Below are 14,856 nucleotides of genomic sequence, written 5' to 3'. Positions count from 1 at the left end.
CCAAGACTAAGCAAATTAGCTCAGAGCTAAGGAAGACCTTTAATAGTGGTGATGACTTGAATGTATGATTCCAGTCTTTTCAATTTGGCTCTCAGTTCAATGGACTTGGGCTCAGCATTTGGGCCATGGCCCAGTGCTGCTTTGTTCAATAGCGACGAATAACAATTTGCTTGTTCTTATTTCATTTTTTATTCTACCACAGGAAATGAGGACTTTATGTTCTGCATCAGAAGACCACAATATGGCAAGGAGCTCCTTTAACAAGTAAAGTCAGGGGAGCCAAGCACAGTGACGTTACTCAACTAAGCTCAAACAAAAGCTGACTGTGCTGCCCGGTCACCTCTTTATTTGCCCTCATTTTCTGCCGAGTTTGTCCTTTAACAATTCAGTGATTTCCTGTGGGATTATTGAAGAACAATGTTTCTTCTGCAGTTCCCATACCAAATATCTGCTGTGTGGCCATGACTGGACTGTTGCCACTGTCACTGTTCTGATATTATCTAATCAAATGTGCCAAACTGGAGCTCAGCGTCTCTTTCCTAACAGTATGCCAATTATGAACCACAGTTCATGATGTCTTGACAAACACCAGATTATGATATAAAGTGTGGTTCTTGGCAACCATTTGAAATTAAGCAGGTAATGAACCTCTCTGACTCAAAGACATGCTTTCCAAGTCTGATGCCTGTTGCAGAGCTTCTATACAGGAAAGAATTATTCTTGTCATTCAGAAGTCATAAGAGACTGAGTGTTTAACTTTGATCATGTTTTATTCTGCTTTCTGATGAATGCTTTATTTAATCAATTATTGTACTTTTGCAGAGTTTTTTTGTGCATACATAAGAATGTGTAAAACATCTAAAGGCTATTCAGCCTGCCAAGTATATTCTGGTCACAATTAAGTCTCCACACAATCATGAAAGAAGATTTTGTATAAATATATTCTGAAGTCCAAAGTAACCGAATGAGACACCTAGTTATGAACACATTATGAATCAGTGTGGATTTTGGTTGCTGTCCTTGGGAACAATACTCCTTCTTCCAGACGCAACAAGAAAGGAATCATAATAATTATTATCATTGTGCTCATCTCAGACTATACTAATTTCCATAAGCATCAATCTTCTTCCAAAAGAGATAATTGTCTAACTTGCACATTAAACAGGATATCCATGCATGGTGAGCTGGTGTTCTTCTGGAAACAATCATTTTTAGTAATACCCAGTGACAAAAAGAAGCATTCTTTAGTCTGGCAGCAGAATTTCAAAAACAACTGAATCTTTCTTACATATGCACCTACTTCCAAACATAGTTGCTTTGCATAACAATGCAAGAGAAAGTGGATTTTGTCCAATCGATAATCTTCCCTGATATTTGTTTAATTCTTTGCTCATGATTTATCAAACAACTTGTTCATTTCTGTAATTAAGCTGGACAGAAGGATACCACATAGTCCACCTTTGAGGAGCTATCCAATTAGTTCCACTAGCCCACACTATCCCCCAAGGCACTGCAAGGCTTTCCTTTTCAAGGATACATTTAAACCCCTTTTGAAAGTTACCACTGAATTTGAATACAACAACATTTCAACCAGAGAAGTCTAGAATTGTGTAAACTACTGCCTTGTAACGTTCCTCCTCATTCTCTCCTCTGACCCTCTTGTCAGAGAGTCATAGAGATGTACAGTACGGAAATAGACCTTTCAGTCCAACTTGTCCATGCCGACCAAATATCATAACCTAATATAGTCCCATTTGCTAGCACTTGGCCCCTATCTCTCTAACTCTTCCTATTCATCTACCTATCCAGATACCTTTTAAACATTGTAATTGTACTAGCCTCCACCACTTTCTCTGGCAGCTCATGCCATACATGCACCACCCTCTGCGTGAAAAAGTTGCCCCTTAGTTCCTTTTTAAATTTTTCCCCTCTTACCCTAAGCCAATGTCCTCTGGGTTCTGGACAATTTCATTTGATTTCTGGCCTCTTTATTGAATCTTCCCACCAAAGCAAATTGTTCCTCCTTATTTACTGCTGAAAACCCGTCAGAATTTTGAAAAACTATTCAAGTTCCCCTTAAACTTCTCAGCCCTAAGATAAATCCTAGCTTTTCCAGTTTCTTTAAATAATTAAAGTCTTTCATCCCTATATTGATTGAAATTATGTTATTACAGAACCATAATCAAATGAAGTTACCTCTTTTAATTACATGAAATGTCCTATTTATACTGAAACTTAAACAAAATTACTTTGTGTTATTACTCATTCTTGTGAGTTGGACTTTGCTGGGAAGATCAACCGTTTTAGTCCATTCCATGTTCCCATAGAAAGCAATGGTGCACACACCTCCTGAACAATTGATACTGGCTTGCTCAGCCACTTCACAGGGCAGTTAACGTCAACTGAACACAATATCATTGACAAGCTTCATCTGACTGTCCATACTCAGATTATGCCTTTGTTTCTTCCACACTCTCATAGTTCACACAGTTACTAATTTTCTTGTAAAGCCATGGCCAATCAGAACTACTCACACTGTCAAAGTCGAGAGTGTGCCGTTAGAAAAGCACAGCAGGTCAGGCAGCATCAGAGGAGAAGGAGAATCGACATTTCAGGCATAAACCCTTCATCAGGGCTTTCTCCTGCTCACACTGACAGTCACATATTCACTCCATGAGCAATTAATGAACTGTTCGAATAATTGATAAGTGTAAAATTATTGTAAACTTGCAGTTCACTCACCAATATGTAAAGAACCCACATTATTAGGAAATTTTCATAAATCTAGGTTTATTTTCCAGGGTGAGTACTACCTTGATTTCTGCCCTCTTGTTTATTAAATCTCCCCATCAAAGGAAATTGTTCATCCTTATTTACTGCTGAAAACCTATCAGAATTTTGAAAAACTATTGAGCTTGACTTAACTCCACACCTGACAGTAAATCTAATTTCAGTTCATTTTCTCATTATTCTCAATGTCTAATCTGATCATCTTCAGCTTCACTTTCTTGTCTGAATTTGACAACTTTTAATTACCTTACTAATTTGTTTATATCAGCCTTGAATATCCTTAACAACATAGCCTTGACAGCCCCCTGCGATAAAGAATTCCACAGAGGTTCACTGCCATCAAAACTGCACCACCACCTCCCCCCCCCTTCTACCATTGCCATTAAGTCAATGGATCGATCTTTGTTTAATGAAGAGGGCAGGAGAACATGAAAGTCAAGCTTGTGAAACTACTGCACAGTACTTTATTGTGTGCCAAGAAGTGGAAGGAGCATGCAATAGACATGGTTAAGCAGTCACACAGTAAATGGATTAGATCTAAGCTCTGCAATCCTGCCACTTCCAGTCAAGATATTCCACAAACATCCCATCCTCAATGATGTGAGAGACTAGGATATCAGCACTAAAGACATAGCTGAAGCATTTGATCCAATTTACCCAGAAGCGTCAAATGATTGGTCCATCTTGGCCTTCTCCTGAGGTCCCCAGGGTGATGTATGCCAGTCCTCAAGCAATTCAATTCACCACATGATGTCAAGAAATGGCTGAAAACACTGGACACTTCAAAGGTTGTGCACTCCAACAACAGTTGGAGGATACTATTGATGGCCTCCAGAACTAGCCAAATCTTTAGCCAAGCCGTTCTAGCGCAGCAATAACACTGGCATTTACCCAAAAATATGGAAAATTGCTTAGGTGTGTCCTGAGTAGAAAAATCAAATACAACCTTATTAATCAATGCCATATTGGTCTACAATCAATTATCAGCAATTATTACTGGAAAAGGTCATGAATGGTCTTATTAACTGGCACTTGCAAATAACCTGCTAACAGACATTCAGTTTGGGTTTTTCCAAACCATTTGGTTCCTGACCTCATTACAATGCTTGTCCAAACATGGACAAAAGAACTTCAGAAGTGATGTGAGAGTAACTAACATTCGTATCAAGGCACCATTCAACCAAGTATGGCATCAAAGGGCTCTAGCGAAACTACAGTTAATGGGAATCAGGCAGAACACTCACAGCTATTGGAGTGATACCTAGGATAAAGGAAGATGATTGTAATTGTTGAAGGTCAATAAGCTCCAGGACATCTCTGGAGGTCCTCAAGATGGTCTTGTTAGCCCAGCCATTTTAAACTGCTTCATTAATAAGCTTACTATCAAAAGAAGGTCATAGATAGTCAAGTTAGCAGATGTTTGCAAAATTTTCAGCATCATTTGTGATTCCTTCCAGCCTCCTGCCTGTCTACTTCCTCAGATACGAAAGCAGCCTGTGTCTGCACACAAACACTTAGACATATCCTGGCTTGATAAGTAATAAGTAACCTCATTTCTACCTTTTAATTCCCTTATCTGTTTTACCTGAGTCACAAGCATAGGCCAAATGCAATGCTTTAACTTAAAGGGTATGATTGCCTTCTGGAATTACGAGAAAACATACCCTCTCTGTAATTCATCACTGTATTTTTAGCTTGTTTCCAGATCAATGACACTGAGCAAAAGCTCCGCAAGCTACAGGCACCTACTGCAAATATAATTTCCTTCAGTCACACTGGCATCTGTCAGCTCTCAAATACTGCATCTTCAACATATCAACCACCCTGCCATTTTATTAGGTGCTAATTCATCCATTTTTCTTAATTTATAATTAATTACTTTTCCCATTCCTCATATGCACTGCTACTGTTTGCAGGCCTAAGTAACACTTAAAGAACCTTTCACTCACTATATTTTGAAAGATAAATGAGAGAATACTTGTCAATCAATCACTTACAATTGTCCATGTGATATCACATTGATTTCTTCTAGCCCACAGGCTGAAATGCCACTCTCTTCCCTCCACATGGATTCATGGGCTCCTGTATTCTCTTTTTCTCTCTCTCCTGCTCCACTCTTGGTGCTGCTACCTGGGAATTATATCTCTCCACTTTCTCCAAATTCCATATTGCTTTAGCCATGTTATCGTGGATAGATAGAAATGTGGAATTCAGGATACTGACAGATCTTACTAAATAATGGAGCAGACTTGAAGGGGTGAATGGCTTACTTCATCTTGTAATTTGTATGTTCATTTGTTCGTATGTTTTATGGGTTCTCTCTGTTCTTCTCTCTGAATATCATACATTGCATTGGCACTCCCATTCGCTCTCTCTCTGTCTCTCACACTGTCATTCTCTCTCTCTCTCTCTTTCTGCAAAAGCCATGATGTTTTATGAGATATCATACTGTCTCTGAATTCCACATTGCTTCTCGGAAACTCTCTCTCTATCGAAATCTTTAAACTCTATTCTACTTTATGTGCTCTTTTTGTCTGTGGTTCTCTATTTGATCCTCTACAAAATTCCTTTCTCTGCTACTTAATATATGTTTATATATGTGGTGGCCTGGTGGCTCAGTGGTTAGCACTGCTGCCTCAAACCACCAGGGATCTGGGTTTGATTCCAGCCTCAGGCGACTGTCTGTGTGGAGTTTTCACATTCTCCCCTTGTTTGCATGGGTTTCCTCCAGTTTCTTCCCACAGCCAAAGGTGCACAGATTAGGTGGGGAATGCAAAGTTACAGGGATAGGGTAGGGACGTTGGATCTGGGTTGGATGCTCTTCGGATGGTTGGTATTGTTTCGGTGGGCCGAATGGCCTGCCTCCACACTGTAAGGATTCTATGATTCTATACTTATCCAGCAGAGGAATGATGTTTGAGGAAGTTAGGTCAATGCAGGTTGGAGGTTAGAAGACTGAAACGTGATTGTATGGAAACATTCCAGATTTTGGTGTACTTGACAGTGCAGATGGTGCTAGTTTATTTCCTCTCATGGGGAAATCTAAATCTAGAGGGTTCAGCTCTTTCTTTTAAGAAAGCAGTCTCCTATTCAAGACTGAGGTGAAGATAATTTTATTTTCTCAGGTGGTCATCAGCCTTTAGAATTCTCACTGTGGCACTCAGTTCACAGAACATTCTTGAGGCTGGATTAGAATAAATTTTGATTGGAAAGGAGACAATGCAGAAAGTGAAGTTCAGCCATGGTCAGCTCAGCCATAATATCAGTGAAAGACATAGCTGGCTTGAGGGACAAGATCACCTCCTCCTATTCCTATCTCCTTTTAACATAGTGGCAAATGATTCTGAATGCATGGCATCTTCTGGGGGTAGAGTCATTGAGATGTACAGCACAGAAACACACCCTTCGGTTCAACTCATCCATGCCGACCAGATATCCTAACCTAATCTAGTCTCATTTGCCAGCACTTGGCCCATATTCCTTAAACCCTTCATATTCATATATCCATTGAGATGTCTGTTAAATGCTGTAATTGTATCAGCCCCGACTACTTCCTCTGGCAGCTCATTCCATATACACACCACCCTCTGTGTGAAAAAATTGTCCCTTAGGTCCCTTTTATATCTTTTCCCTCTCACCCTAAACCTATGCCCTCTAGTTCTGGACTCCCCCACCCCAGGGAAAACATTTTGTCTATTTATCCTATCCATGCTCCTCTTGATTCTATAAACCTCTATAAGGTCACCCCTCAGCCTGCAATGCTCCAGGGAAAACAGTCCCAGCCTATTCAGCTCTCCTGATAGCTCAAATCCTCCAACCCTGGCAACATGCTTGTTAATATTTTCTGATCCCTTTCAAGTTTCAGTGCATCCTTTGGATAGGAAGGAGACTAGAATTGAATGCAATATTCCAAAAGTGGCCTTACCAATTATGAGACAACACCACAGAGTGGTAATGCAAGCATCATGTATGCCATTCCCTAAGGAAAAGAAATGATGTAAAACTCCTCTTACAATAAAAATATCAATTAAAGAAATCCATCAATATTTAGTGCTCATAACAAGAACGTAAAAGTCATCTACTACTATGGAGAGCCATTTTGGGGTGTTAGAAGGAAACACAACTAGGTTTTTGCAAAAATGTATGCAATCACACATGGACACTTTGGGTAGATTTTGACTGCAAAACTGCAAAGCAGGTGATCACAAACTGACAGCTCAGCTTACATGTCTCAGCAACATTAATTGAAATAAAAAGGTGGGAAAGATCTAAAACAATTGATAGCAAATTGAATAGTCAAATTCTACTCCTTGGAGTGTAAGCCAAACTCTAGAAATAATGTTAAAAACCAGGGCTTGCACCTCTTGCATCAGGTAATAGTCTTGAAAAGATTAATTTGGAGGCTATATTAAGCTCTACTCAAATCTGATCATGCAGCTTTGAGTGGGGGTAAGAACGAACATTTTTTGATCTTTTGTGCAGATTTAATCCACTGGTCTCCTCACGATTTTGGTGTCAAGGTTTTATCTCAACAATATAACTTGCACTTGATTGCTGTCATGCAAAAAACAAAATCTTGTTAAAGACATGAGTGTCTACTCACTCAGACTCAATTGCTGAAAGTGAACTATGGGCAAATGGTTGATATCTCAAGCTACAAGTGGTTGGTATCACAAAACCAAATGTGATAGCATTATCAAAGGCCCTCCTAAAAAAATTACTTGCTGTACTTCAATATTAACTTGCAGAATATTTTAAAATGTGTTAGACAGAAAGAAAACATGAACCACAGCAGCACAGTGGCTCAGCAGTTAGCACAGCTGCCTCACAGCCCCAGGGTCCCAGGTTTGATTCCAGCCTTGGGTGACTGTGTGGAGTTTGCACATTCTCCCTGTATTGGCTTGGGTTTCCTCTGGGTGCTCCGGTTTCCTCCCACATTCCAAAGATGTGCAGGCCAGCTGAATTGGCCATGCTAACTTGTCCATAGTGTTAGGTGCATTAGTCAGCGGGGGGTGGGTTACTCTTCGGAGGGTCGGTGTGGACTTATTGGGCTGAAGGGCGTTTTCCATACTGTAGGGAATCTAATCACTTCAGAAGTTTCATAAAAGAATGCTCTGTGAATGTTTTTAGTGTTATCAGCAGGCCAGACATTTTGAAACTTTGGAGAAGATTTGTAGATCAGGTTGTAAATTAGCTCACTGAGCTGATAAATTCTTTCTCAGACGTTTCATATCTTTTTGAAACCTTTGAAGGCAATACAACATGCCAATAAGACCATAGTCAGTACTGTCTCACTGCTCATACAAAGCAGAAACCAAGTTTTATTCTTGACAGCTCAATCTATAGTATTAGCTTAGTGGAAAATCAGTGGACTTATTTTTCCTATCCGACGCCTACAGCACACGTTTTGCCAAATTGATTACAATTATGGCTTTTGTGATTATTTCTATCATGTCATCTGGATTAAAAAGCAATTATCTTTCCAGGTAAGTACAGAGAGAAGTAAAGAAGTTATTTCCAAATGTTAAGTGATTTCACATTAGAGAAAAATAAGCCTTACACAATGAAAGCATCAGATGAGGAATGATAACTGTGCTGAATAAATTGAAGTCGGGGAATTCGTCAGAGCAGCATACTTCTGGAGCCATATTAAAGTCAGAAAGAGAAGATGAAGGTACTCTTTCCCTTATATCTGCTAAGAGTCTGAAGCAAAGTATGTCTGCCATGCTTTAACCCTGCATCAACAGTAGAAGTCTACAACACACTTGTAAATGATAGAACATAAACCACGAATCTTTCTTCACTTGTCTAGAAGATCTAAAGGTCCAGGCAATGGTATTGTCACATCAGTGCCTTTGGTATTGACTTTGAGTTTAGTGTCAGATCAGTTGCAAACGACATCAGCATTGCATCAGACCAATGTCATTCTTGACTTTGGAATTTTGATGCTATCAATCGCCATTTCCCAGCACTGTCAAGGTCAAATACCTTGATAAGTTACAAACATAGACTAAAATTAGGAAGGTCAGAGGCTGGGATAAATAAGTGAAGGCAATGCACAGCAACAACAAGTGTTTCCATTAGTTCAAGCAAACCTGGACACACTGCTGAATTGTTGCATAGTCTCATTTCTCGCAGAGGTCCACTACACGAGGTGCCATATGGAGATGATACACAGGATCTCATCCGGGTCTGTGTACCCTGCCCACAAGTCGAAGAACAGACAGTCCAGGGGGACCATTCCTCTGCTGCAGGGTCGCCTGAAAAAGAAGATTCATTTGATTGTTACTCAGTTACAGCTGTGCTGCTGTGGCGACTTCTTATTATTTGCCTGTCACAGTGAATGATACCAAACAGATCTTGACATAAAGCAGGTCAACAAAGTAGTTTTGAAAAGAGAACAATGTATAAAGTGAAAAGACTAAGCAAATGAGGATTAAGTGAGGATGTGTTAAAATGAGCGAGAGCAAATAAAAAAAAGTCACAGCATTCTTGCAAACAATTAAGGGGAGGGGGTAAAGAAACAGGAAATGCACCATGCTATAAAAAGTGTTTGCAAGAATAGTTATAGCCATGGTGAATATGAAAAAGTTGGAGAACTTTTCATGCTAATGGAGAATTCCAGTTTAAAAAATAAATCAAAGGCTTACAATAAACAAAAATCTGTGAGCTGTGTACTATCATCATTCAAAATTATACCTCCGATTCTGAAACTGGAACTCCAGTAACATTTCCATGGTCAGTTTCCAAGAAACTAATATTGTCAAAGCAGACAAAATGTATTGATGTAATGGTGACGTCTGTTCATTTATCTGGATGGCTTGATGTGCAAGTAACATTCGGTGGCAGAACATCAAAAGTGTCCCAATCTTTACCTATCACAACATTGGCAGCCTTTCCAAATTAGACAGCTCCGATCCCTTCTATTAAAGTCCAATCAGAATGTTAGTCATCCATTCAATGAGCAGGTACTTGATTATGTCCTGTTCCTGACAGCACAACTCAGTTGTAAATTAATGTTATTGAACGCCCAAAGAAAATCAGTAGCTTTTGAGTCTGGTATTTGGATCTTATGCACTGGACAAGCTGAGGAACAGGAAGCCTTCAGATAATCCACAAGAGGACAAAATACCACTGGCATGTCGAGAAAACTTGTAAATTTCCAATGATGAATTCTGTACAACAGCAAATAGGTAAGAAATCTGGCTACAGCATCTTGCGTATCAGTAAACTACTGAGTAATGTGATTTCATCTTCAGCACAAGGAATAGATTATGCTTTATATTAAGCTTGCTGGTGGCTATGCGAAAAGCATGTTTCAACATCCAAATCATGTGGTTTCAAAAGACAAGCTATATTTAGCTTAGTAAGTTATTATTAATTCTATCGGAATAACAGAAAATGGTTCCATTTTGTGTGTGAGAAGAATTCTGTGGTAATGAATGGATTTGATTTAAACTGTTATGATAAAAAGAGCAGGAGCCAACTGATCAAGTGCAATCTAAATCCTTTATTGAAAGCAGTTTAAACTTTTACTTTTCTGAGTTGCTGTCCTTATCCACTTCTGCCTCTATGTTTGTGAAAATTTGATGGTACATAGCGTTCCAAGTACAGAGACAGATTTAACAACAGGAACAGCGAGACCTGCTCTGGAATTCCAATACGTTCTGCTTTTATTTCAGTACTTTCCACAGTAGTTTGCTCTTGCTGAGGAAATCTTTCTTATTGAGAATTACTCAAGTCAAATTTAACCTGCTCCTTGAGGTTTCTTCACCGTCCTTTGACCACCTGCATGGAATAATTTTACTCAAAGGCAGGGCCTTTGCCCATACGATTCTTCATGGTATTTTCATGGTTTTGACTCTTTCCATTGGAGAAACAGTTTGCTCCACCCCCGACCACCCTGAAATTCTTGTGAAAATAGACTCGTTGAATAAATGTGATATGATACGTAATCATTTTCAAAAACAAAGCTTTTGTTTAGGTGATCCACAATACACTAATGAAGAAGGTTTAAGAGTGTGGAGCCAGGCATAAGTGGCAAAATGGATTGCTAGCTGGCTTCAAGGTGGGAAATAGAGAATGGGAGTAATGGGCAATTACTCAGAGTAGCAGGAGGGGGAAAGTTAATTTTAAGTAACAAAGGTTCAATTAAAACTTTTCCACTTGGAAGTCCTTTGGAGCAACAGTCATTAGCAGTACAAATCTCAGTGACATTCAAAACTCCTCAAGTAATGAAGCAGTCTACTGCAGATTTGCACAACATTCAGGCTTCAGGTTTTAATTGATAAGTGGAAGCAACACTCTCATAGGCATCAGGCAATGCCCATCTCCAACAAGAGACAACATGACTACCTATGTATCAATATACAATTACATTATTATTTACTCAATCCCCCCAGGGGATTACTAATGACCAGAAACTGAAATAGGCTAGCCATATAAATAATTAAAGAAATGAACAGGTCAAAGATAAAGAATTTTACAGCATTTAATTCATCCCCTTGCTGTTCAAAGTCTGTTCACCACCTACAGGACAGAAATCATGATGGTGGTGAAATACTCTCGGCACAACTAGATGGATGCAGCTCCAACAACACTCGAGAAGCTTGATAAAATAGTGACCCACTGGATTTCCATCTCCTCTATTGGCTTAAATGTGCATTCCTTCCAGTACCAGGTAGTAGCAGCAGTATGTAATATCTACAAGATGCCATGCAACAACTCACCAAAAATCTAATGGCACCATTTTAAAAACTTTAAATCTCAACAAACTTCATGAAGAAGGGCAGTAGGTACTTTGGAATATTATCACCTTCAAGTTTCCTTGCTAATTGTATATCATCCTGAATATCAAATAAAGCACTCTTCCTTTCCTGTCACTGGTTTAAATCCTGGAACTCCAGCCCAAAAGCACTGTGATTTATGCATCACACGTACGTGACAATTCAAGAAAGTGATTTGTTGGTAAGGCACAGGTGAGGACATTCACAAAGTTCTTCAGGCATTCTGGGCTCACTATTTTGCCATTGCATTTACAAGCAGCATTGTACCCCTCTCAATGAACCACCTCTTAGATCAAGAACTTGGACATAAGGACATAAACACAGGTGTTCCTGTGCCTTAGATACAACTCTCGAGTGAGAGCTTGAGTCTATATGTTTGTTTTGAAAGCCAGAGTGAATCCTGGGTGATGTAGTTCAGCCTTTGTCACACTCTCACCTTACCAACTCTACAGGAGTCACCCTCACATCAACACGACAGAGCAGGCCAAAGAGGTAGGAGTAGTATTTGCAACAATAATGAGATGTAAGGCAATTGGAGTGTTCGGCAGAGTGAAGAAGTAGCATATTGTGCAGCCTTCACATCCGCCTCAAATACTTGCTCAGCGATATTAATCCTCATTAATTAATCAATAACACCATCTCCATTTTGGACCGCAAGTAATTGTGAAGTATTTGAACACAACCTGCAATCACCTATCTACCAACATGAAGGGAGCAGGAATACATTTGACATTCTCTTAAAAACAAAATGCATTGTATCGCTAGTCCACTCAATGAAAGGGAGAAAGAAGTACACAACTGGAACGGATAAAACTTGTGGAAGAAATAGTGAGCAGTACACACACCTTAGTGCCTTTGGTTGCATGAGGCAGTGCAGCACTGAGCTACTACTCATTTGAGTGTTTATATTAAAACAGGCTTAAAATTGATTTTAAAAAGTGTGATTCTGGGAAAAGTCAATGCGTGGGTAATATGTGAGTGAGTGACTATGTGTGATTGTGTGTTTAACTGGGAATAAGCCAGACATATGTATCCAGAAGTGTGTGTGTGTATATATACACACACACACACACAACATTCCTTTGCAATTTGCTGGGGTCTGCACCACCAGAGACAAGTGCAATGCCTGTGTTTATTACATCCAACATATTATCTTGACCCTAGTTCCCTTCCCCTTCCCCAGCAATGTGAAATTGGGACTTATCTGATTTTCTCTAGCTCTGCTTTTTTGGCAAAAAAGGCTGCGGGCCTTTCTCCCTAGAACATCAGAGACTATAGAGACTTACAAAATCAAAAAGGGCATGGATAGGATGCATAGCCAAGATGTTTCCCCAGGGTAGGGCAGTCCAAACCTTGAGGGCATAGTTTTAAGGTGAGAGGGGAAAGATTTAAAAGGGTCAACGTTTTCATGCAGAGGGTGGTTCGTGTATGGAATGAGCTGCCTGAGTAATTGGTGGAGGTTGGTGCAATTACACCATTTAAAGGGATCTGGATAAGCATACAGGGTGACACAACGGTTAGCACTGCTGCCTCACAGTGCCAGGGACCCGGATTCGATTCCAGTCTCTAGGGACTGTCTGTCTGGAAATCTTCCCATGTCTGCATGGGTTTCCTCCCATAGTCCAAAGATGTGCAAGTAAGGTGGTTCGGCAATGCCAAATTGTCCCTAGTGTTCAGGGATATGCAGGCTAGGTGGTTTACCAATGGGAAATTCAGGGTTACAAGGGTAGGGCAGGTGGGTCTAGATTCAGAAGAGTCAGTGTGGCTTTGATGGGCCAAATATGCCTGCTTCCACACTGTAAGGATTCTATGATTCTACCTGGATGAGTCCAAAGGGATATGGGCCAAATGTTGGCAAATGGGACGAGATTAATTTAAAATATCTGATTGGCATGGATGAATTGGACTGAAGGGTCTGTTCCATGCTGTACAACTGTATAAATCTATGACTCTAAAAGAGTTGCTTGCTACTTTATTATTTTAATTTTTATTAATTACCCATTTCGAAGAATTATCAGTGTATTGCTTCAAGATTGATTTTTTTTTTCGCTCAGCTAACTTTTATACCTTAATTCTTTTCTTAAAAATTCCCCAGATGAGATTTTCAGCAGCTTTCTTCCAACAGGTTTCTTGCTGAATCAGAATGAGAAACTCATAAGGAGATAATGTTCCTTTTAGGGGGCAAAAGGACATGTGTTGGAAATGCTTAGCACATCTGGTGACCTCTGTGTAGAGGGAAAGAGAGGCCATTCACTCTAAATCATAACTAATTCAGATTAGCAGTAGTCTGTACTGCTGCCTCACAGTGCTAGGGACCCTTGTTCAATTCCAGCCTTAGGTATCTGGAGTTTGCATGTTCTCCCGATGTCTGAGTGAGTTTCCTCTGGGTGCTCCGGTTTCCTCCCACAGTGCAAAGATGTGCAGACTAGGTGGATTAGCCTCAGCAAATGCAGAGTTATGGGGATAGGGTGAGAAGCTTGGTCTGTGGTGGAATGTTGTTTGGGGATCAATGCAGACTTGATGGGCCAAATAGCCTCTATCTGCACCATTGAGATGTTATGATTCTTTAATTCAAATTGTGAACAAGAAACTTCACTTCACTCCCCATAAATGCTGCTAGGCCTCTGAGTATTTCCAATATTTCCTGTTTATCTTTCAGGGTTCCAGCATCTGTGATACATGGATCTCCTGTAACATGCTTCATGATGGGTTTTGTAAGTGTGATTAATTTTGACGTAAAATGAGAAAATATTTATCACACAATGCAAAGTGTTATCTATTTATTAACAAAACTTGACTGTCTAGAAATGTTACATTACTGCAGGGTAATTGGTTACTGGTAATTTATTGAAGGATATTAGTGAACCAGATGGGCTTTTCCTGGTAATCATTTCAAGATCATCATTAGTCTCTCAATTCCAGATGTTTCCTGATTTGAAATTCCACCATCTGCCATGGTGGAATGTTAATGCAGGTCCCCAGAATATTAGCTGGATCACTGAATTAGCAGTCTCGCAATAATATCACTACGCTGCCACCTCTCCAGTTGTTTGTGGTACCTGTGTAAGTTTTGGATGCTACTGCCTGGCTACAGCATATAACCAGGATCAAAGAAAAGTTTTATTAGGTTATACAATTATCTGGCAAATCCATGACCCATGGCTGCAAGCTATACCTTAGTGAATCGTGAACTCTCATTGGAATTTATGAACAGGGGCAAAGAAAAAGCCAAGCAGTGATGCCAAACCTATGTGAAAGACTTTAGCCTTACTGTGACTAT

General features: G+C 39.8%; 1 protein-coding gene across 9 annotated transcripts in view; it reads right to left on the bottom strand.

The window, feature by feature from the left end:
• Positions 1 to 14,856, bottom strand: part of adgrb1a (adhesion G protein-coupled receptor B1a) — a 585,075-nt gene that overhangs the window by 326,658 nt on the left and 243,561 nt on the right. For 7 of the 9 annotated variants that reach the window (XM_043687845.1, XM_043687847.1, XM_043687850.1 and 4 more), the window contains exon 5: positions 8,886 to 9,050. The exons of the other annotated variants lie outside the window; for them this stretch is intronic. In XM_043687845.1, coding sequence (XP_043543780.1) covers positions 8,886 to 9,050 — 165 coding nt within the window. The remainder of the gene's footprint in view (positions 1 to 8,885; positions 9,051 to 14,856) is intronic. 9 annotated transcript variants of the gene reach the window in all.

This window comes from Chiloscyllium plagiosum, chromosome 4, assembly GCF_004010195.1.
Source record: "Chiloscyllium plagiosum isolate BGI_BamShark_2017 chromosome 4, ASM401019v2, whole genome shotgun sequence".
Taxonomy (NCBI): Eukaryota; Metazoa; Chordata; class Chondrichthyes; order Orectolobiformes; family Hemiscylliidae; genus Chiloscyllium; species Chiloscyllium plagiosum.
Note: the sequence above shows the minus strand (reverse complement) of the source record. Positions and strands in the feature narration are given on the sequence as shown.